Genomic DNA, 23,606 nt, shown 5'->3' with positions numbered 1-23,606 from the left:
GGCTGTGGAGGCCAAGTCACTGAATATATTTAAGAAGGAGATACTGTAGATAGATTTCTAGACCCAAAAGGCATCAAGGGGTATGGGGAGAGAACGGGAATATGGTATTAAGATAGAGGATCAGCCATGATCATATTGAATGGTGGAGCAGACTCGAAGGGCCGTATTGCCTACTCCTGTTTCTGTTTCTATACACGTGGTTCATGTGATCTCCTGGACTGGTTTTGATCACCTGAGGGCATTGGGGAGGAATTTTCCACAGTATTTTTTCCCTATTGGCCCTGGGTTTTTCATAGAATATTACAGAACAGGAGGAGGCCATTCAGCCCATCGAGTCTACACTGCCTCTTACGAAGAGCAATCCAGTTAGTCCCACTCCCCTGCTCTTTCCCAATATCCCTATAACTTTTTCTCCTTCAAGTATTTATCCAATTCCTTTTTGAAGGCTACTATTGAATCTGTATCCACCACCCTTGGCAGTGCATTCCAAATCCTAACCACTCGTTGTGTAAAAAAGTTTTTCCTCATGTCGCCTCTGGTTCTTTTGCCAATCACCTTAAATCTGTGTCCTCTGGTTACCGACCCTTCAGCCATTGGAAACAGTTTCTCTTTATTTACTCTATCTCAACCCTTCATGATTTTAAACACCTCCACCAAATTTCCTCTGCTCTAAGGAGAACAACCCCAGCTTCTCCAGTCTATCCACGTAACTGTCATCCCTCATCCCTGGAACCATTCTAACAAATCTCTGTTTTCCCGCCTCTCCCGGGAGATTATGTGGCCGGCTGGGTGGGGAGTAGGAGGTTTCTTGCCCATTATTTTCGTATGTTCGGAAGGTGATGGTCGTGAGGGCACGTGATAATGCCAATAGGCAAAATAAACTGAAGGGGGCTCTGTGTTCGATCCCTAGGCACACTTAAAATCTACTTCGCTGTTTGGCCAATTGAAAATAAACTTTAGCCAGGGCTCCACTACAAGTGTACTCCAAAACTCCATACTGATAGCTAAAACTATATTAAAACAGAAGTTAAACTTACAAGAAAATGAAGCCCCGAGAATTTTTTCCCTGATCCCCAAAGGAAGGAGTGTCGGATCACCCCAACATTCCAACTCGGGTTACTCAGTCCTGACAGTTGCATTCCACAGAAGACAATTCTACAATCCTATAGGAAATAGTGCACCCCAAAGATCATCCACGTCTAAAGCTAGCTATAAAACCTTCACTTCCATTCTACACTAGATATTCATTTAACACTTGAAAAAAAGGATTTAAATCTATATCGAATTAACAAGCTCGAATGAAGAGTTAATCACCCTTCTTGGGATGTGTGCAATGCTGGCAAGGCCAAATTTATTATTCATCCCTACTTGCCCTGAGAAGTTGGTGGTGAGTCTTCCCCTTGAACTTCTGTAGTCCTTTTGCTGAAGGTGTTCCCACAATTGTGTTAGGTAGGGAATTGCAATGATTTTGAGCCAGCCGCAGTGACGGAACGATGGCGCATGTCCAGTTTAGGATGGTGTGCAACACGGAGGGGAGCTCGAGGGAGATGGTGTTCCCCTGATCTTGCTGCTCTTATCCTTCTCCATGGTAGGGGTTATAGGGCGGGGAGGTGCTGTCAAAGTAAGCTTGGCAAGTTGCTGCAGTGCATCCTGTAGATAATAACACAGTGACACCACAGTGCACCGGTGGTGGAGAAATGGATCGAGACTCCAGGTGGAGTGCCAATCAAGCACACGGCTCTGCTCCGGTTGGTGCTGAACTTCGAGTGTTGTTGCAGCTGCACCCATCCAGGCGAGTGGTGAGTATGCTACTTTGCTTCTGACTTGAGCCTTGTAGATGGTGGAGAGGCTTTGAGGGGTCAGGAGATGAGCCACTTGTTGTAGAGGACCCAACCTATGCCCTGATCTTATAGCCATGTGCTGTGTATTTCCCGTATTTTCTGTGTTTAGTGCAGAATGAACTACTTTTTGCTGGGAGTCTATCCTACATATGCATTACTCAGTGGGATAAAAAGAACTCTTGGAATTTTCAATCTTGCTTGGAGTTTGTTTATTTCATACTTGCATCCTCCACCTCAATCACAGTTTAATTAAGGAATCTATTTACATCTGCTTTATCCCCCACCAGAAACCTGCCACCTCTCAATTTTCTTTTCTTCCAGTACAAGTAAACGTGTCTCTCTACAACAACAACAACAACTTGTATTTATATAGCGCCTTTAACATAGTAAAACGTCCCAAGGCGCTTCACAGGAGCGTTATCAAACAAAATTTGACACCGAGCCACATAAGGAGATATTAGGACGGCTGAAGAGGTAGGTTTTAAGGAGTGCCTTAAAAGGAGGAGAGAGAGATAGAGAGGCGGAGGGGGGTTAGGGAGGGAATTCCAGAGCTTTGGGCCTAGGCAGCTGAAGGCACGGCCGCCAACGGTGGAGCGATTAAAATTGTGGATGTGCAAGAGGCCAGAAGTGGAGGAATGCAGAGATCTTGGAGGGTTGTAGGGCTGGAGGAGATTACGGAGATAGGGAGAGACGAGGCCTCGGAGGGATTTGAAAACAAGGATGAGAATTTTAAAATCGAGGTGTTGCCGGACCGGGAGCCAATGAAGGTCAGCGAGCACAGGGGTGATGGGTGAATAGCATTTAGTGTGAGTTAGGATACGGGCAGCAGAGTTTTGGATGAGCTCAAGTTTACAGGGGGGGTGTGCAGGTGGGAGGCCGGCCAGGAGAGGATTGGAATAGTCTAGTCTAGAGGTAACAAGGGCATGGACGAGGGTTTCAGCAGCAAATGAGCTGAGGCAGGGGCGGAGACAGGCGATGTTACGCAGGTGGAAGTAGGCGGTCTTGATGATGGAGCGGATATGATTTAAGTCCTTACTTCAGCCTGTATTTCTGCCATGCTGCATGGTTGCTGCATCTTGCAATTCAAAGATCACATGAAAAGATTTGCATCTTAAAATATTTGTGCAAATCAACTGAAAGATGCACAACAATAAAATCCCCAGCACTGCAGAAATGTCTACCTTTGCACTAAACAACAAATCTTTTGGTGGTGGGGGGGATTATAGACATGATGGCAAAAATATAAATGTAGTTGTGAGATGTAGCAAGATGTAGTGAACACACACTGGTTTATTTATACTGCCCAGGAATGTCTATTATTTTATAGAAATAATTGGATTCTTGAGATGTCACAAACTCCTAGAGACTGAATCATACCTTTCTGTCAGGTTTTGGTGAATTCTGGATGGAGCCCAGAGCTTGTCTCTTGTATTCAAGTTTCTCATTTAAATGTCGTAATTTGTTTACTGCGTAGCTGGCCTGCTCAGTAATGCCATTGCTGCCCTCATCCAAGACTTCCTCACCACTCTCACACACCTGGTTCTGGAAGAAAGGGGGATGGGAGGGTTAGAAGAAAGTTAAATACCATATACATAGCAAACCATTATTTATGATCATTTCTTACTATCAGGTTGCTTAATAAACATTATGATAATGATTTTTCACCTCAACTGTGATGCTTGCCACCAAACATCATCCTGCAGCTGGACACCACGATCAGATGACAGAAGGCTGAAACAGGTGGGGCTGTCTGGTATTGGAGTCTCCCTGCCTTGTGGTACCACATGGTCCATCAATGAGTATTGCCACAGAATTACATTCACTGCTAAGTAATGTAGCTGTGTGGATTTGCATTGAACAGGCTATGCAGGTTCCCGAAGAGATAGAAAGAGCTACCGACTGAAGGCCTGTTCCAGATGGTGGCCTGGGAACAGATCATTCGTCTGCCTTCTCAATTGAGGACAGTGGGAAGACAAGAAATTAGTTCAAAAAAGGAAATAGGAGTCCATTTTTCTTATTGATATTTCCCCCACTATTCTCTTGAAGGAGTTAACTCCTTCCAAAGCTATAGCTCCATGGTTACCTTCCTTAGAAATAGATAGAAGTTACAACACGAAAACAAATCCCTTGGCCCAAATAGACTAATCACATTTACTCATCCTGTTCCCATATCCCTTCACCCCCTTGTCCTTCAGTACCTCAGTAATTCATCCCAGTGTCCTTTATTTACAAATCTTGGCAGCGAACATCAGCAGGCATTTGAACCATGGAGGGATGAAGGACCATATCTTGGCCACATCCTTATTTGATGTCCTTATACAAGCACACCTCCAGTACAGGTCACTGTGAATTTCCACTCCCTAATCCAACGTGCTGAGGTCATCTTAACACATAAGAACATAAGAAATAGGAGCAGGAGTAGGCCAATCGGCCCCTCGAGCCTGCTCCGCCATTTAATAAGATCATGGCTGATCTGATCCTAACCGCCAATCTACCATCACAGAACCATCTCCTGAATCTAACAGAATTAGACACACGAAATAGGAGCAGGATCAGGCTACACGGCCCCTGGGCCCGCTCCGCTACCCACAGGGCCATGTCCGATCCGAACCTAGACTCATGTCCAAATTCCTGCCCGCTCCCCATAACCCTTAATTCCCTTTACTTCTAGGAAACTGTCTATTTCTGTTTTAAATTTATGTAATGATGTAGCTTCTACAGCTTTTTGGGGCAGCAAATTCCATGGACCTACCACCCTCTGAGTGAAGTAGTTCCTCCTCATCTCAGTTTTGAAAGAGCAGCCCCTTATTCTAAGACTATGCCCCCTAGTTCTAGTTTCACCCATCATCGGGAACATCCTCCCCGCATCCACCCGATCCAACCCCTTCACAATCTTATATGTTTCAATAAGATCGCCTCTCATTCTTCTGAACTCCAATGAGTAGAGTCCCAATCTACTCAACCTCTCCTCATATGTCCATCCCCTCATCCCCAGGATTAACCGAGTGAACCTTCTTTGTACTGACTCGAGAGCAAGTATGTCTTATCTTAAGTATGGACACCAAAACTGTATGCAGTATTCCAGGTGCGGTCTCACCAATACCTTGTACAACTGAAGCAATACCTCCCTATTTTTATATTCTATCCCCCTAGCAATGAAAGCCAACATTCCATTGGCCTTCTTAATCACTTGCTGCACCTGCATACTAACCTTTTGAGTTTCGTGCACCAGGACCCCCAGATCCCTTTGTACTTCAGTACTTTCAAGTTTCTTGCCATTAAGATAATAACTTGCTCTACGATTTTTCCTGCCAAAGTGCATAACCTCACACTTTCCAGTATTGTATTCCATCTGCCAAATCTCTGCCCACTTACTTAGTCTGTCTATGTCCCCTTGCAGGTTTTTTATGTCCTCCTCACTCACTACTTTCCCTCCCATCTTAGTATCATCTGCAAACTTTGATATGTTACACTCGGTCCCCTCCTCCAAATCGTTAATATAGATTGTAAAGAGTTGGGTACCCAGCCCCGACCCCTGCGGAACACCACTAGTTACTGATTGCCATTCTGAGAATGAACCATTTATCCCAACTCTCTGCCTTCTGTTAGATAGCCAATCCTCTATCCATGCCAGAATATTACCCCAATCCCGTGATTTTTTATCTTAAGCAATAATCTTGTGTGGCTCCTTGTCAAATGCCTTTTGGAAGTCTAAATACACTACGTCCACTGGTTCCCCTTTATCCACCCTATATGTTACTTCCTCAAAGAACTCCAGCAAATTTGTCAAACATGACTTCCCCTTCATGAAACCATGCTGACTTTGTCCTATTAAATGATGATTATCCAAATGTCCTGTTACTGTCTCCTTAATAATGGACTTCAAAATTTTACCTACCACAGATGTTAGGTTAGCCGGTCTATAGTTTCCAGCCTTCTGTCTACTGCCCTTTTTAAATAAGGGTGTTACATTAGCAGTTTTCCAGTCTGCCGGGACCTTTGCTGAGTCCAGGGAGTTTTGGAAAATTATTACCAATGCATCCACAATCCCTACCGCCACTTCCCTCAAGACCCTAGGATGTAAGCCATCAGGTCCAGGTGATTTATCCGCCTTGAGTCCCATTATTTTACCGAGTACCACTTCCTTAGTGATTTTGATCGTGTTTAGCTCCTCCCCCCCCCCCATAGCCCCCTGTTTGTCCAGTGTTGGGATATTCTTAGTGTCTTCTACTGTAAAGACTGATACAAAATATTCATTCAGTGTTTTTGCCATCTCCATATTTCCCACCATTAATTTCCCGGGCTCATCCTCTAAGGGACCAACATTTACTTTAGCCACCCTTTTTCTTTTTATATAACTATAAAAACTCTTACTATCTGTTTTTATATTTTTTGCTAATTTACTTTCATAATCTATCTTCCCTTTCTTAATCAATCTTTTTGTTATTTTTTGCTGTCTTTTAAAGTTTTCCCAATCCTCTATCCTCCCACTAGATTTGGCTACCTTATATGCCCTTGTTTTTAGTCGAATACTATCCTTAATTTCTTTACTTAGCCACGGATGGCTGTCTTTTCTTTTACACCCTTTTCTTCTCAGTGGAATATATATTTTTTGGAAGTTGTAAAATAACTCCTTAAATGTACACCACTAATCATGTATCGTCTTACCCTTTAATCTATTTTCCCAATCCACTCTACTCAATTCCGCTCTCATACCTTCATAGTCTCCTTTATTCAAGCTTAGCATGCTTGTTTGAGATCCAACCTTCTCACCCGCTAATTGAATATGGAATTCAACCATGTTATGGTCACTCATTCCAAGGGGATCCTTTACTAGGACATTTTTAATTAATCCTGTCTCGTTACACAGGACCAGATCTAAGGTTGCTTGCCCCCTGGTCGGTTCAGTTACATACTGCTCAAGAAACCCATCCCTAATACACTCAATGAACTCATCCTCAAGGCAGCCCTGCCCAATTTGATTTGTCCAATTAATATGATAGTTAAAATCCCCCATAATTATAGATGTTCCCTTATTACAAGCCTCAACTATTTCCTGATTGATACTCCGTCCAACAGAGTTGCAACTGCTCGGAGGCCTAGATCTCACCAGGCCCAGGGATCTCACCAGGGTCCTCCCTGTTCTGTATGTTTCAACTATTAACTGGAAGTATGGGAGAACCCCAGAAACAGTCAGGCTCAAGTCTCCTCCCTCCTTCTCCTCCGCCCCAGCGAGCAAGTTCACAATCTCCCAAACCTTACACCGCTCAAGCTCATGTGGAGTTGCAACCTTCTTCTTGGCTATCTAAAGATTCCCACTAACTGACTTAATGGGCAGCTGACGCAACAGTATCTGAAAAACTGTTAATATTAAACATATATATTATCTGACCATTTTGTGCAAAAGAGTCAAATCTTGGTTACAGGTTGGAGATCCAGGAAAGGCTAGAATTCCAGCTTGTCCAGCCCAATTGTCCCATTATACTGCAGGTCTTCAATTGAGACCAGTACAGCTTTTGTACATTCCAACATAAGGTCCCCTATATTACTTTGTGAGCTGTGGCTCAGTGGGTAGCACACTCGCCTATGAGTTAGAAGGTTATAGAGTCATAATGGCACAGAAGGAGGCCATTCGGCCCAGCGAGTTGTGGATTCAAGTCCCACTCCAGAGACTTGAGCACAAAAATCTAGGCTGACACTCCAGTGCAGTACTGAGGGAGTGCTGCACTGTCGGAGGTGCCGTCTTTCGGATGAGACGTTAAACCGAGGCCCCGTCTGCTCTCTCAGGTGGACGTAAAAGATCCCATGGCACTTTTCAAAAAAGTGTAGGGGAGTTATCCCCAGTGTCCTAGATAATATTTATCCCTCAATCAACATCTAAAATAGATTACCTGGTCATTATCACATTGCTGTTTGTGGGACCTTGCTGCGCGCAAATTGGGTGCCGCGTTTCCTTCATTACAACAGTGACGACACTTTAAAAAGTACTTCTTTGGCTGTAAAGCGCTTTGGGACGTCTGGTGGCTATGAAAGGCGCTATATAAATGCAAGTCTTTCTTTTTTCGCCCAACTCCTATGGCACTTGAGACACTGGTGCTTACTTTAAGAGTGTGTTTCTTTCATTTAAAAAAAGCTAAAAGCTTCAAGTAGTTTGCCCCACCACTTTTTTTTTTTTTTACTTCCAGTATCTAAAAAGAGTTGACTATTCCAACATCTCTTCAAACATTAGTAATTCAACTTGCAGTTGGAAGCCTGTAACCATATTCTCCCAACCAACTGTGATAGAAGCTCATACCGCGATTGAACATGCCCCGCGTACTGCACTGCTTGCTATAGTACAACCGGGGCATTATAAGTGTGATGGAAAGCTGCCTTTCTTTCGTCAGTCGCCCTGCAAGACTCTCCCTATCTGAGAAATCACAGACAGCAGCAAGTTCTAAATAGTTCAGCTTTTGGTGGGACTTCATCTCCTTCAGTTGAAGAGCACCTGTTGGTGCCAATGCAGTTATGGAGATGTCAGTTCCATTCCCTGCTCATCCAATCTGAATTGTGTTGGAGGCAAGAGAGGATAAAAACCTCACTTGTGGTGCACAGATATATAGAAAAGTGGTCGTGGAACTCCTGTTGGTGCCGCCACCCCATTTATGTTGCATCATGAGCTGGCAGGTTTGTAGGTTCAATTCTCTTCTCCCCCTCCCCAATTTAATTTCCTCTTCATTTTATCAGAGGATTCACATTTCTACAAGCGATTCCAGTCTGCGAGTTCTTTGCCTCAACTTTCCCTGAAGCTGGGTGAACTACCAGTCACCAATCAACAGGGCAGCAACAGAAGAGACATAGGAGTGGGTCAATTGCCTGTCCTGGCAGCGAATGGCGTGAGCAACAGAAGCTCCAGAAGGTGTCAAGGCCTTAGAGAGGGTACAGGAGAGGTTTACTAGAATTGTACCATGGATGCGGGACTTCAGTTACGTGAAGAGACTGGAGAGGCTGGGATTGTTCTCCTTAGAGCACCGAAGGTTAAAGGGAGATTGAATAGAGGTGCTCAAAATCATGAAGGGTTTTGATAGAGGAAATAAGGAGGAACTGTTTCCAGTGGCAGAAGGGTCAGTTACTAGAGGATATAGGTTTAAGGTAATTGTCAAAAGAACCAAAGGCGAGAGGGGGAGAATTGTTTTTACGCAGCGAGTCATGATGATTTAGAATGCACTGCCTGAAAGGGTAATGGAAGCAGATTTAATAATAACTTTCAAAAGGGAAGTGGATAAATATGTGGACGGGGAGAAAATTACAGGGCTATGGGGAAGGGGCAGGGTAGTGGGACTAATTGGATAGCTCTTTCAAAGATATAAACAATGATACTAATGAAACTGCCTAGAACTGGGTGAGGGGAAGTAGGCACAACTGTTAACTTAAAACAGTCAGAAATGACATGGCGACAACTGACTCATAGATTACTAACAGGGGAGCCCAGCGTTGCCAGGGCAATTTTGGGCCGCGCGGTCTCCGTGCCCCTGTGTGTCCCCCCTCTCTGTCCCTCTCCTCGTCTCCCTGTGCTGTCCTCTCCCTCCCTCCCCTCTCTCTGCCTAGCGCCTGAGGCCCGGTGCCGTTGTGATAGCGGCTGTGCGGGGCCTAGCGGTTGAGGCGCGGCCGGGCTGTCGGGCCGAGACGGACCCAAGCTGAGCTCCCCCGCGGATCGCGCAGCTGACGGCCGGCCACTGCCGCTCCCACGACCGCTGTGTGTCAGGCCGAGCGGTTGCGAGGCATGGCCCGAGTGAGCCCAACTTACCTGCCACTCCGGCAGGGCGGGAGCGGGATCGGGAGCCGGAATGTGGAGGTTTGTTTTGGTGTTGCTGTCCCTGTGGGGATGGAAAAAATGGCAGCGAAGTTTAGGGAGACTGGAGGATTAGGACCCGCCCGTGACGCACTGATTGGTCAACCATCAGGTGAGTGAACTGTAGGATTGGTCAAGCAGCAAGTCAGTCAACGCTAATGACAGGTAGGATTTTTGAGCTTTTTTTGTATATTGTCATAACAATTTTTGTGTGACGAAAAAGTAAATATGCCTACGAGAGTCCCCTAATGATAAGCTTTCTTTTGATATAACATATGTGTAGGTACACTCTATAACTTTTGATTGTACAGACAGACAGACAGAGATATATATAGATATACATTGGAGTAAACATAATTCCGGCCAGAATGCTGAACCAAGTCAGCATCTGAAAAATCTTGCAAGAGATTTTCCTTAATTAGCTCCTAAACGAATGCTTGAAAGCCTTTCAAAGATTGGTCTCAGAAGTGGGAATATGAATATTTATTACTTTTTCATCATCATTAAATACTGATCGATTGAAATAAACAGAAGGTTGAGTGCAACCAGCCACAGGGAGCTGTAATCTCCGTCACTACATTTTTCCCATCATTAACCTCTCGCCCACCAAGAGCTCACTGTGAACCATTCGATATATGCTTTGCCACAGCAAACTTTAAGCGTTGTCACTGCCCGGGCAAAGTCCAATTGCAGAGATCGATTCTTAGAGGATGAAGTGATAACACGGTTATTGAAAGTTTCTATATACAGTACTGCACAAGCACAAACATTGCCCCGACACTGGGTGCTCCGGCTGCAAGGTGTCGATTACACTTTGTCAATATCTAGGATAATTATTTGCAAGCTTGGATTAGAGCATGTCTGGACTATGGCACAGCACTGTGACACTGGCATTACTATCATGTATAGTACATTAACACGCTATGCCACAGTAGGCAGGATACAGATTTCTGCTTCCAGCTCCAACATTGCAAGTTCCAGACCTTGGAGGTGCCAAATGAGGGTTTGATACGTCCTCATGGATAGAAAGGGTGAATGAAAGGAAAAAATCATCACTCCTGTCAGAAAAGGTCTCCCACCGACTCAATCGATCGGGAGATGGTGAATGGTGAAGGCAGAATTATTTTTTTTTTCTGAAAAACAGGGGTGGGACGAAAGAAGAAGATTTCTAGGCAGATGGGCAATTAGAAGCTGCATGGAACAGGAAAGCAAGAGCTGTGTGTAGGCAACAGCAAGAGGTGCTCGATCACAGGACAGCAGGGGTGGACCGACCGACCATCTGGGAGATTTCCCCGAGTGCTCAGTGGAGGATTCAATTATGCTGTATTATCAGGGGGCTCCCTTTTTTCCTGTGAAAATCCCAAAGAACCCTGTGCCCTTCCAGGGGAGCCAGTACACCTCTGCAGGACAGTCTGTGATCTATTGATTAAAAGACTACCAATTACTTGCTTAATTACTGTGTTTGGTATAATCAGAACTGGCAGTTGAAAATGATGCAGAGACAGGCAGATGAATGGCTAATCAGCATCTGTGGATAGGAAAACCAGCTAAGAAGCAAGCTTGAGAGGGAAGGAACTTTTAAATCATTTAAATACGGTTCTGGCAAGGCTAGTGTGACAGATTGAGGGCAGGAGATGATTTGAAATCGGTGAGGGCAAGGCAGCAAGGCAATAAATTAGACTGATAAAATCTGGCTCATAAATCAAAGCTATGAAAGAAACCAGAGGATTTTAATATTGGTTGTGTGGCTTAAGTCAAATTCAATGCTATAGACAAACTTGTGCTGCAACGTTTTAGCTCATGTTTTTATGTTGATATTAATCGTGGGGCAAAACAAAAATATATATTCTGAATATAATGGAAGCACATTTAGATCACGTCAATCATCATAACCTGGTAATCACATAATCTCTGAGTTTGAGGTTACCCAAAACATAACAACCAGCTCTTGGTGTACATGTAATCAACTTTTAATGAGGGGAAATCAGCCTTTTCATGAACAGCAATACCCATGTTCACCTACTTGTATGTAAAAACAAATATTTTACATTTCACGGGATACCTTCTCATCCAGTTTTGAACCAGTTGGGTTTTGGAGCGTGGCTGCCCGAGGACTGACATAAAACTGAACTGAAAAATTTTGTTCCAGTTCTACAAACATGCGCAAGCATCAAATTGGCCAGGTTTGCATGTGTATAAACAACCAAGCCATTTTTTGCAAGCACACGAGCCAACGTCAACATTCCATCATCTACATTAACGACGGCCAACATGGACATTGCGTCTTTTACATTAACCAGGGCCAACTGCTGCACCTTTTCATCTACATCAACCGCAGCCAACCTCTACATTTCGACATGTATATTAACCGCAGTCAGCCTCTGCCCCTCAACACATACATTCTCCACAGCCAACTTCTGTCATCTGTCATCTATAGTAATCACAGCCAGTTTCTACAACGCATCATCTACATTAATCACCACACCACTTGTATTAAGCCAACCTCTATACTGCATCATCTGTACATTAACCACAGCCAACCTCTATACCTTGTTACCTACATTAACTATAACAAACCATCAACACAGCATTATTTACATTAACCAGAGCCACTCCGATCTCCAAACATCTTAAAATAAATTTCCTGAAATTAACAGAGAAATGATATTGGGTCAAAGGAGCAGGATAGTGAAACAGTTTGGGTAGAGATAAGGAATAATAAGGGGAAAAAACACTAGTGGGTGTAGTCTATAGGCCTCTGAACAGTTGCAACTCTGTTGGACGGAGTATTAATCAGGAAATAGTTGAGGCTTGTAATAAGGGAACAGCTATAATTATGGGGGATTTTAACTATCATATTAACTGGACAAATCAAACTGGGCAGGGCAACCTTGAGGATGAGTTCATTGAGTGTATTAGGGATGGGTTTCTTGAGCAGTATGTAACTGAACCAACCAGGGGGCAAGCAACCTTAGATTTGGTCTTGTGTAATGAGACAGGATTAATTAAAAATGTCCTAGTAAAGGATCCCCTTGGAATGAGTGACCATAACATGGTTGAATTCCACATTCAAGTAGAGGGTGAGAAGGTTGGATCTCAAACAAGCGTGCTGAGCTTGAATAAAGGAGACTATGAGGGTATGAGAGCGGAATTGATTAGAGTGGACTGGGAAAATAGATTAAAGGGTAAGACGGTACATGATCAGTGGTGTACATTTAAGGAGTTATTTTACAACTTCCAAAAAAAAATATTCCACTGAGGAAAAAAGGGTGTAAAAGAAAAGATAGCCATCCGTGGCTAAGTAAAGTAATTAAGGATAGTATCCGACTAAAAACAAGGGCATATAAGGTAGCCAAATCTAGTGGGAAGATAGAAGATTGGGAAGTCTTTAAAAGACAGCAAAAAATAACTAAAAGATTGATTAAGAAAGGGAAGATAGATTATGAAAGTAAATTAGCAAAAAATATAAAAACGGATAGCAAAAGTTTCTATAGTTATATAAAAAGAAAAAGGGTGGCTAAAGTAAATGTTGGTCCCTTAGAGGATGAGACCGGGAAATTAATGGTGGGAAACATGGAGATGGCAATAACGCTGAACAAATATTTTGTATCAGTCTTTACAGTAGAGGACACTAAGAATATCCCAACACTGGACAAACAGGGGGCTCTAGGGGGAGAGGAGCTAAATACGATTAAAATCACTAAGGAAGTGGTACTTGGTAAAATAATGGGACTTAAGCCGGATAAATCCCCTGGACCTGATGGCTTACATCCTAGGGTCTTGAGGGAAGTGGCGGTAGGGATTGTGGATGCATTGGTAATAATTTTCCAAAACTCCCTGGACTCAGCAAAGGTCCCGGCAGATTGGAAAACTGCTAATGTAACACCCTTATTTAAAAAGGGTAGTAGGCAGAAGGCTGGAAAATATAGACCTGTCAGCCTAACATCTGTGGTTGGTAAAATGTTAGAGTCCATTATTAAGGAGACAGTAACAAGACATTTGGATAAACATAATTTAATAGGACAAACTCAGCATGGTTTCATGAAGGGGAAGTCATGTTTGACAAATTTGCTTGAGTTCTTTGAGGAAGTAACATACAGGGTGGATAAAGGAGAACCAGTGGACGTAGTGTATTTAGACTTCCAAAAGGCATTTGACAAGGTGCCACACAAAAGATTATTGCTCAAGATAAAAAATCACGGGATTGGGGGTAATATTCTGGCGTGGGTGGAGAATTGGCTCTCTAACAGAAAGCAGAGTTGGGATAAATGGTTCATTCTCAGACTGGCAATCAGTAACTAGTGGTGTTCCGCAGGGGTCAGTGCTGGGTCCCCAACTCTTTACAATCTATATTAACGATTTGGAGGAGGGGACCGAGTGTAATATATCAAAGTTTGCAGATGATACAAAGATGGGAGGGAAAGTAGTGAGTGAGGAGGACATAAAAAACCTGCAAAGTGACATAGACAGGCTAAGTAAGTGGGCAGAGATTTGGCAGATGGAATACAATACTGGAAAGTGTGAGGTTATGCACTTTGGCAGGAAAAATCATAGAGCAAGTTATTATCTTAATGGCAATAAACTGGAAAGTACTGTAGTACAAAGGGATCTGGGGGTCCTGGTGCACGAAACTCAAAAAGTTAGTATGCAGGTGCAGCAAGTGATCAAGAAGGCCAATGGAATGTTGGCTTTTATTGCTAGGGGGATAGAATATAAAAACAGGGAGGTATTGCTGCAGTTATACAAGGTATTGGTGAGACCGCACCTGGAATACTGCATACAGTTTTGGTGTCCATACTTAAGAAAAGACATACTTGCTCTCGAGTCAGTACAAAGAAGGTTCACTCGGTTAATCCCGGGGATGAGGGGGTGGTCATATGAGGAGAGGTTGAGTAGATTGGGACTCTACTCATTGGAGGTCAGAAGAATGAGAGGCGATCTTATTGAAACATATAAGATTGTGAAGGGGCTTGATCGGGTGGATGCGGTGAGGATGTTCCCAATGATGGGTGAAACTAGAACTAGGGGGCATAATCTTAAAATAAGGGGCTGCTCTTTCAAAACTGAGATGAGGAGAAACTTCTTCACTCAGAGGGTGGTAGGTTTGTGGAATTTGCTGCCCCAGAAAGCTGTGGAAGCTACATCATTAAATAAATTTAAAACAGAAATAGATAGTTTCCTAGAAGTAAAGGGAATTAAGGGTTACGGGGAGCGGGCAGGAAATTGGACATGAGTCTAGGTTCGGAATGGTCATGGCCCTGTGGGTAGTGGAGCGGGCCCAGGGGCTGTGTAGCCTGGTTCTGTTCCTATTTCTTGTGTTCTAATTCTGTGTTAGATTTCAGGAGATGGTTTTATTCCTGTTCCTGGCTGGGGTGGAGATTGCCTTTACAGAAGGTAAGTACTGTAGAAAATATAGGGACAGAGTGATCTCCTGGAAGAGTTTCGATCGCCTAGATGGGTCGGAGAGGAATTTCCCAGATTTTTTCTCCCAAGTTGGCCATTGGGTTTTTTATCTGGTTTTTCGCCTCTCCTGGGAGATCACATGGGTTCGGGTGGGATGGAGAGTGATAGAAGATTTGAGGTTAGGATCAGATCAGCCATGATCTTATTGAATGGTGGAGCAGGCTCGAGGGGCCGATTGGCCTACTCCTGCTCCTATTTCTTATGTTCTTATGTTCCCTAATTTTCACAGGTTTGAGAGTCACTAATTGCCACCTATTAATTTGTTGTTCCGTAGGCAAACACGAGAGTTAATGTGCACAGAGGTCCCATAATTTGGACGGCTTTTTTTTTTTTTTAATATGATCTCTGATAAACGTGGAGATGGCACACCCTTGAAACTCAGAATACCAAACTCATGATAACCACTTCCCTGAAGACCACATTCAACAATGTTGCTTTATCGAAGGTGCCAATTCATCTGTTTCATAAGCTCTAGTTTTGGCCCTCAGCCAATCACTTGAATTCTTCCCTTCAATCCACAAGCATGAAAGTAAAAGAGCGAGCAGGTCATTCACATTGGAAAGTCTTGAGGGTTTTATGAAAGCACGTCTTACCATATCATCGCGGTTGTCAGGGCCGGATTGTAAAGTGCTCTTTTCCTCTTCCTTTCTAACAAGTCTTTCATATAAGTCACTTACAAGAAATGATGGGTAATACCGGTCTTTAAGAGTCTCATAAACATCGCTCTGAATTTTGTTGAAGACGTCAGTTCCTTTGTTACCCACAAGGCTTTGTTGGATTTCTTTATAAAGTGCCTTCTCCACTGGAATTTCCCGGCTTTCCACAAAATAATTCTGGTAGATTTCACCAACTAGTTGAGGTATTTCAGTCTGAATGAAGAAAAGCAGAAAATATGGTTATAAATTGAAGTACAACTATGCATAGTTCATTATCCAATGTTCTCCCCTCACAAAGAATGGAACTTTTGCTGGGGTGCGATTCCATGGAAACCTGTAGTCCACATTACCTCAGTCTCTGATACATTGTTCACGTATGACCAGACTGTTTGATGGTGAAGGCCATTTCTGTGGTCAGTAAACAACCACATATATTATGGGGCACTGGTTAGTGATAAAGAACATGAAATTAGACCAATTTTTCCTCTCCTTAGCCAGAAGGCTAAAATCAACAATAACAACTTGCATTTATATAGTGCCTTTAATGTAGAAAAAGGTCCCAAGGGAATTCAGAGGCGTAATCAGACAAAGATTGACACTGATCCAAGGGAGGAAATATTAAGAGGGGGTTATCAAATGCTTGGTTAAAGAAGTAGGTTGTAAGGAGGGTCTTAAAGAAGGAAAGAGAGCCAGAGAGGTTGAGGGAGAGAATTCCTGAGCTTATGGCCAAGCTAGCTGAAGGCATGGTCGCCAATAATAATAGCAATGCATAGGTGGGTCCATTAAAAGTGCATAGAGTCTAGCTTGCGTCAGTCAGACACCAGACATCACAATTTATTATAGATGCAAACGATGGGCCGGATGTTGCCGTCAGTGGCAAAATGATGGCGCTCGCCGCTGACCTCGAAGAAAGCTGCCCACAAAGATTTAGCGATCTCCCGATGTTAATTTCATACTGCGTCAAGTCTAGGGAATCTCCAGCGCCCAGCAACAGTGATGTCATCAAGCTGGCTAAGCAGGAAATCACACTGAAGAATTCTCACAGACAGACAGAATCAGCCGCGAGACCGGAGAAGCAGCGGACCTGCGCGGGAGCAGCCCGAGGCGGCTGAGTATAAGAGGGAGCAGTCAGAGGCACCGAGGCCCACAGCCGCGAGACCGGAGAAGCAGCGGACCTGCGCGGGAGCAGCCCGAGGCGGCTGAGTATAAGAGGGAGCAGTCAGAGGCATACCAATCCAGGTTCCGGGAGAGAGGTAAAAAGTAATCCAAGTGTGACGTCAGCAGGAAGCAAGTAAGTGATTGGTTGGTGAGTATTTCTCTCTTTTCAATACAAGCTTGAATTCTGTGGTGTTAAATTTCTAAGGTCTCTGTGTTGTAGTGGGGACAGTTGGTAAATAAAGCGCCCTAGAGTATACCTGTAATTGGGGTGTTGAATAAATTTTTAAATTAATTAAAGGAGTAAGTCATGGCAGGAGAGCTCAGACCCATGTTCTGCTCCTCTTGCTCCATGTGGGAAGTCAGGGACGCTGCCAGTGTCCCTAACGACCATGTGTGCAGGAAATGCATCCAGCTGCAGCTACTTGTAGACCGCATTGCGGCGCTCGAGCTGCGGGTGGATGAGTTTTGGAGCATGCGCGATGCTGAGAGGGTCGTGGCTAGCACGTTTAGCGAGTTGTTCACGCCGCAGAGTAGGGCTGCACAGGCAGAAAGAAATTGGGTGACCATCAGGCGGAGCAACAGAGGCAGGCAGGAAGTGCAGGGAACCCCTGCAGACATCCCCCTTTTAAACAGGTATACCAAGTTGGATACTGTTGAGGGGGATGACTCACCAGGGGAAGGCAGCAGCAGCCAGCTTCCTGGCACCAGGGACGCTTCTGCTGCTCAGAAAGGGAGGAAAAAGAGTGGGAGAGCAATAGTGGTAGGGGATTCTATCGTAAGGGGAACAGATAGGCGTTTCTGTGGCCGCAAACGTGACTCCAGGATGGTTTGTTGCCTCCCTGGGGCCAGGGTCATGGATGTCACTGAGCGGCTACAGGGCATTCTTAAGGGGGAGGGTGAGCAGGCAGAGGTCGTGGTCCACATTGGGACCAACGACATGGGTAGGAAGGGGGATGAGGTCCTGCATCAAGAATTTAGGGAGCTAGGTAACAGATTAAAGAGCAGGACCTCAAAGGTTGTAATCTCTGGATTACTCCCAGTGCCACGTGCTAGTGAGTATAGGAATAGGAGGATAGAGCAGATGAATGCGTGGCTAAAGAGTTGGTGTAGGGGGGAGGGTTTTACTTTCCTGGATCACTGGGCCTGCTTCTGGGAAAGGTGGGACTTGTACAAGTCGGACGGGTTGCACCTGAACCAGAGCGGGACAAATATCCTTGCGGGGAGGTTTGCTAGCACTGTTGGGGGGGGGGGTTTAAACTAACTTGGCAGGGGGATGGGATACAGAGGGGAGCCGAAATAGGGGGTGATGTGCTGCCAATTATAGAGAAAAAAACAAGTCAGCTTGGTAGACAGGGCAAATATATAAGGGCAAGGCTGGATGGCATCTATTTTAATGCAAGGAGTCTTGCAAATAAGGTGGATGAACTGAAGGTGTTGATAAACACATGGGAGTATGATATTGTTGCTATCACGGAGACATGGTTGAGGGAGGGGCAAGACTGGCAGCTCAATATTCCGGGGTACAGAATCTTCAGGCGAGACAGAGGGGGAGGTATAAGAGGAGGGGGTGTCGCAATATTAATTAAGGAGTCAATTACTGCAGTAAGGAGGGATGATATATTAGCAGGTTCCTCTAATGAGGCCATATGGGTGGAGCTTAAAAACAAAAAGGGGGCAAGCACTTTGCTGGGAGTGTACTATAGGCCTCCAAACAGTCAGGGGGAGATAGAGGAACAGATATGTAGGCAAATCTCAGAGAAATGTGCAAATAATAGGGTAATAATAATGGGGGATTTCAACTTCCCCAATATTAACTGGGATAGTCAGAGTGTGAAAGGCTCAGAGGGTGTAGAATTCTTAAAGTGCATCCAGGAGAGCTTTTTGAGCCAGCATGTAGAAAGTCCTACAAGAGAGGGGGCGGTACTGGACCTAATTCTAGGGAATGTGGCCAGCCAAGTGGAAAAAGTGCTAGTAGGTGAGCACTTTGGTGAGTGACCATAATATGGTGAGATTTAAGGTGGTCATGGAAAAGGGCAGGGATGGGCCGGAAATAAAGGTTCTAAATTGGGGGAAGGCCGATTTTAATAGGATAAGGCAGGATCTGGCCAAAATGGACTGGGATCAGCTACTTGTAGGAAAATCCGCATCGGAGCAATGGGAGGCTTTCAGAAGGGAGATTGAGATCATACAATGGCAACATGTTCCCGTAAAGGTCAAGGGTGGTTCCAAAAACCACAGGGAACCTTGGATGTCAGGGGATATACGAGAATGGATTAGGAAAAAAAGGAGGGCTTTTGGCAGATACAAAAGGCTAAAGACGGAGGAAGCCCTAGGAGTACAAAAAGTGCAGGGGGATACTTAAAAAAAGAAATTAGGAGATCAAGGAGGGGCCATGAAATAACACTGGCGAGCAAAATAAAGGAAAATCCTAAGATGTTTTGTAAGTATATTAAGGGTAAGAGGATAACTAGGGAAAAAATAGGGCCCATTAGGGACAAAAGTGGCAATGTGTGTGTGGAGCCGGAAGATGTAGGAGGGGTTCTAAATGAATTTTTTGCATCTGTTTTCACTATGGAGAAGGACGATGTAGACATAGAAATAGGGCGGGGGGACTGTGATATGCTCGAACATATTAACATCGAGAGGGAGGAGGTATTGGCGGTTTTAGCTGGCCTAAAAATGGATAAATCCCCAGGCCCAGCCGAAATGTATCCCAGGCTGCTGTGTGAGGCAAAGGAAGAGATTGCGGGGGCTCTAACACATATATTCAGGACCTCTCTGGCCACAGGGGATGTGCCAGAGGACTGGAGAACCGCTAATGTAGTACCATTATTCAAGAAGGGAAGTAGGGAAAAACCGGGGAACTACAGGCCAGTGAGCCTAACATCAGTGGTAGGAAAATTATTGGAAAAAATTCTGAGGGACAAAATTTGTCTCCACTTGGAGAGGCAAGGATTAATCAGGGATAGTCAACATGGCTTTGTCAAGGGAAGATCATGTCTGACTAATTTGATTGAATTTTTTGAGGGGGTGACTAGGTGTGTGGATGAGGGTAATGCAGTGGATGTGGTATACATGGATTTCAGTAAGGCCTTCGATAAAGTCCCGCACAGGAGACTGGTCAAGAAGGTAAGAGCCCATGGAATCCAGGGTGCCTTGGCACATTGGATACAAAACTGGCTTAGTGGCAGAAGGTGATGGTCGAAGGTTGTTTTTGTGACTGGAAGCCAGTGGCCAGTGGGGTACCACAGGGATCGGTGCTGGGTCCCTTGCTGTTTGTGGTCTACATTAATGACTTGGATATGAATGTAAAAGGTATGATCAGTAAGTTCGCGGATGATACAAAAATTAGTAGGGTGGTAAATAGCGAGGAGGGTAGCCTCAGTCTGCAGGACGATATAGATGGGTTGGTCAGATGGGCGGAACAGTGGCAAATGGAATTTAACCCGGAAAAGTGCGAGGTGATGCACTTTGGGGGGACTAACAAGGCAAGGGAATACACAATGAATGGTAAGACCCTAGGCAAGACGGAGGGTCAGAGGGATCTGGGTGTGCAAGTACACAGATCCCTGAAGGCGGCAGAACAGGTGGATAAGGTGGTAAAAAAGGCATATGGGATACTTATATTCTATGCCTCGGTTAATGAAGGCAAGAGCAAGGAGGTTATGATGGAGCTGTATAAAACACTGGTTAGGCCACAGCTGGAATACTGTGTGCAGTTCTGGTCGCCACACTACAGGAAAGATGTGAACGCTTTGGAGAGGGTGCAGAGGAGGTTCACCAGGATGTTACCAGGGCTGGAGCGCTTCAGCTATGAAGAGAGACTGGGCAGATTGGGTTTGTTTTCCTTGGAGCAGAGGAGGCTGAGGGGGGACATGATTGAGGTGTACAAAATTATGAGGGGCATAGATAGGATGGATACTGAGGAGCTTTTTCCCTTAGTAGAAGGGTCAATAACTAGGGGGCATAGATTCAAGGTAAAGGGCGGGAGGTTTAGAGGGGATTTGAGAAAGAACTTTTTCACCCAGAGGGTGGTTGGAGTCTGGAACTCACTGCCTGAAAGGGTTGTGGAGGCAGGAACCCTCACAACATTTAAGAAGCATTTGGATGAGCACTTGAAATGCCATAGCATACAAGGCTACAGACCAAATGCTGGAATATGGGATTAGATTAGACAGTGCTTGATGGCCGGCGCGGACACGATGGGCCGAAGGGCCTCTATCCGTGCTGTATAACTCTATGACTAAGTAAAATGCACTGATTTTCCTTCACTTTTTAATCATTTTAGAGAGCGAAATAAAGATTGGGACATACACATGGGATTAAGGCAGAAGCTGAAATATCATAAACAAACTAAAATATATATATATATATAAATAATTTTTTTAATTATATATAATTAAAAAAATAGAATTTTTAAAATTTGACATTCCACAAATATATTAGTTTTTCAGGGCCAGAACGGTTGTTCAGCAGTAATTATGAATCGGTACAAAATTAAAAACCCAGTTACACCTCATTCAACAAGACTTAACTTTTTCGGGGGGTTTTTAAGAGCACATTTACAGGGTAAACGCTTAAGTTCTCGTCAGTGCAATGATTTCTCAAAGACTGTCGGTTCCGGGGAGTTCAACAGCACACCCTACGGAAAAGCGTGGAATCACTGACAGCAACTTCTAGGTTTCCGCGTTATCTGCACATGCGTCAAATCCTGAAGTTGCCGTCAGTTTCAGAGGGGTAATGACGGCGAACGCTGACAGTTTCACCAACATTACCACTGCAATATCCAGGCCAATTTTTAAAAAAGTCACTAACCTGCAGTTTGAAATTTATAAATATGTTACTGACCTCTAATCACCATAGGAATTGATAAGTGTCTATGATGGCCTGGATTCCCACAGGGAGTACTTTGACCACTGCCCATAAAAAAGGACAGGCTAAACTTCACAATCATGAGCCAGACTCCCCCATTAGCAATACCACAGGTAATCTGCTAGCATATTATTAAAAAATAACTGAAATTAGAAATCAATTCAATCTCTAGATAAAACCATAAGGTTTACAACAAATGGGCAGGAGCAAATTTTAACCTCTCTTACCTCTTGGCTGACATTTCTGACTGAGATGATGAACAAATGAACTGCATCAATTTTTGAGCCAGTACTTCAAAAAAATAAGTATCAGCATACTCACTCCTGACCCACCATGAAGTTTTATCATGCACTTCAGAGGGTTTCCAAAATTAGTACTTTGCACAATTACTATAAATATTTCACTAGTCCAATAATCACCATCAACTGCTGATGGTCACTAGGACTGGTCAGCTTTTTGTTCAAATGAACACAATTAAACCTCAATCTGATGCTTTTTTTTCCTCCTCGTTTGTTCTTGGGATGTGGATGACACGGACAAGCCTCTATTTATTGCCCATCCCAAGTTGCTTTGAGGGAATTAGAATCAATCACAGTGTGGGACTAGAGTCACCTTTAGGCTAGACCAGGTAGGGGCGGCAGATTCCATCTCCCTGAAGGACATTAGTGAACCAGTTGGTACCACAATCCAGCAGCTTTCATGGGTATTTTCTGGTGCTAACCAACAAACTACCAGATTTTTTAAATGAACTTTCACAACCTGCCAGGGTGGGATTTGAAACCACAAAGTCAAATAAGCATTCCGTTACTTTAAAAACAGATCCCAACTTTCTGATTAGAAATCAGATCTACGAAAACATCAATTTCTCAGAATACCTGTCGCTATCGTTCGGCACGTTCTCAACACTTTCAACAGCTAAGGTCCCTACTTCTCTCGATATCCAATGTTTTCGATTTTCAAATTCTGTACCCTGCTCTCCTTCCCAACCCATTCTCCCACTGTGCTGACTTTCCTGTTCCCTCTCTCCCCATGCTCCATTCCCTAGCACCCCTTCTCACCATACTCTGCTCCCCAGCCCCACCCTCAAATGTGCTATAAGAACATATGCTGGAGTAGGCCATAGAGCCCCTCAAGCCTGCTCCGCCATTCAATAAGGTCACAGTTGATCTTCGACCTCAACTCCACTTTCCCGCCCGATCTCCATATTCCTTGATTCCCCTAGAGTCCAAAAATCTATCTATCTCAGCCTTTTATATGCTCAACAATTCAGCAATCACAGCCCACTGAGGCAGAGAATTTCAAAGATTCACAACCCTCTGAGTGAAGAAATTCCTCCTCATCTCAGTCTTAAATGGCCGACCCCTTATCCTGAGACTATGCCCCCTAGTTCTAGACTCTCCAGCCAGGGGAAACAACCTCAACATCTAGCCTGTCAATTCCCCTCAGAATCTTGTATGTTTCAATGAGATCACCTCTCATTCTTCTAAACTCCAGAGAGTATAGGCCCAATCTGCTCAATCTCTCATCATAGAACAACCCTCTCATCCCAGGAATCAATCTAGTGAACCTTCATTGTACCGCCTCCAAGGCAAGTATATCCTTTCTCAAATAAGGAGACCGAAACTGTGCTCTACTCTCCAGCCAATGGTGCTTTGCCCAAAGATCTTCTTCCTCCTGCCCCTCATTCCTGGACTTTGTTCCAAGCCCCCTCTCACGCTGTGTATTGTTCTGTGGCTCAGAATCAAACCATGTTAAACATCACAACTACACTCCAGTTCCCAAACT

At 44.3% G+C, this 23,606-nt stretch overlaps 1 protein-coding gene across 1 annotated transcript in view; it reads right to left on the bottom strand.

The window, feature by feature from the left end:
• The window catches only part of snx25 (sorting nexin 25), a 321,585-nt gene that overhangs the window by 63,992 nt on the left and 233,987 nt on the right, over positions 1-23,606 (bottom strand). The window contains exons 10-11 of the mRNA XM_085981347.1: positions 15,729-16,004; positions 3,219-3,383 (exon numbers count right to left, since the gene is read on the bottom strand). Coding sequence (XP_085837473.1) covers positions 3,219-3,383; positions 15,729-16,004 — 441 coding nt within the window. The remainder of the gene's footprint in view (positions 1-3,218; positions 3,384-15,728; positions 16,005-23,606) is intronic.

This window comes from Somniosus microcephalus, chromosome 1 (assembly GCF_052327205.1).
Source record: "Somniosus microcephalus isolate GS21.2 chromosome 1, FLI_Smic_1.0, whole genome shotgun sequence".
Classification (NCBI taxonomy): domain Eukaryota; kingdom Metazoa; phylum Chordata; class Chondrichthyes; order Squaliformes; family Somniosidae; genus Somniosus; species Somniosus microcephalus.
Note: the sequence above shows the minus strand (reverse complement) of the source record. Positions and strands in the feature narration are given on the sequence as shown.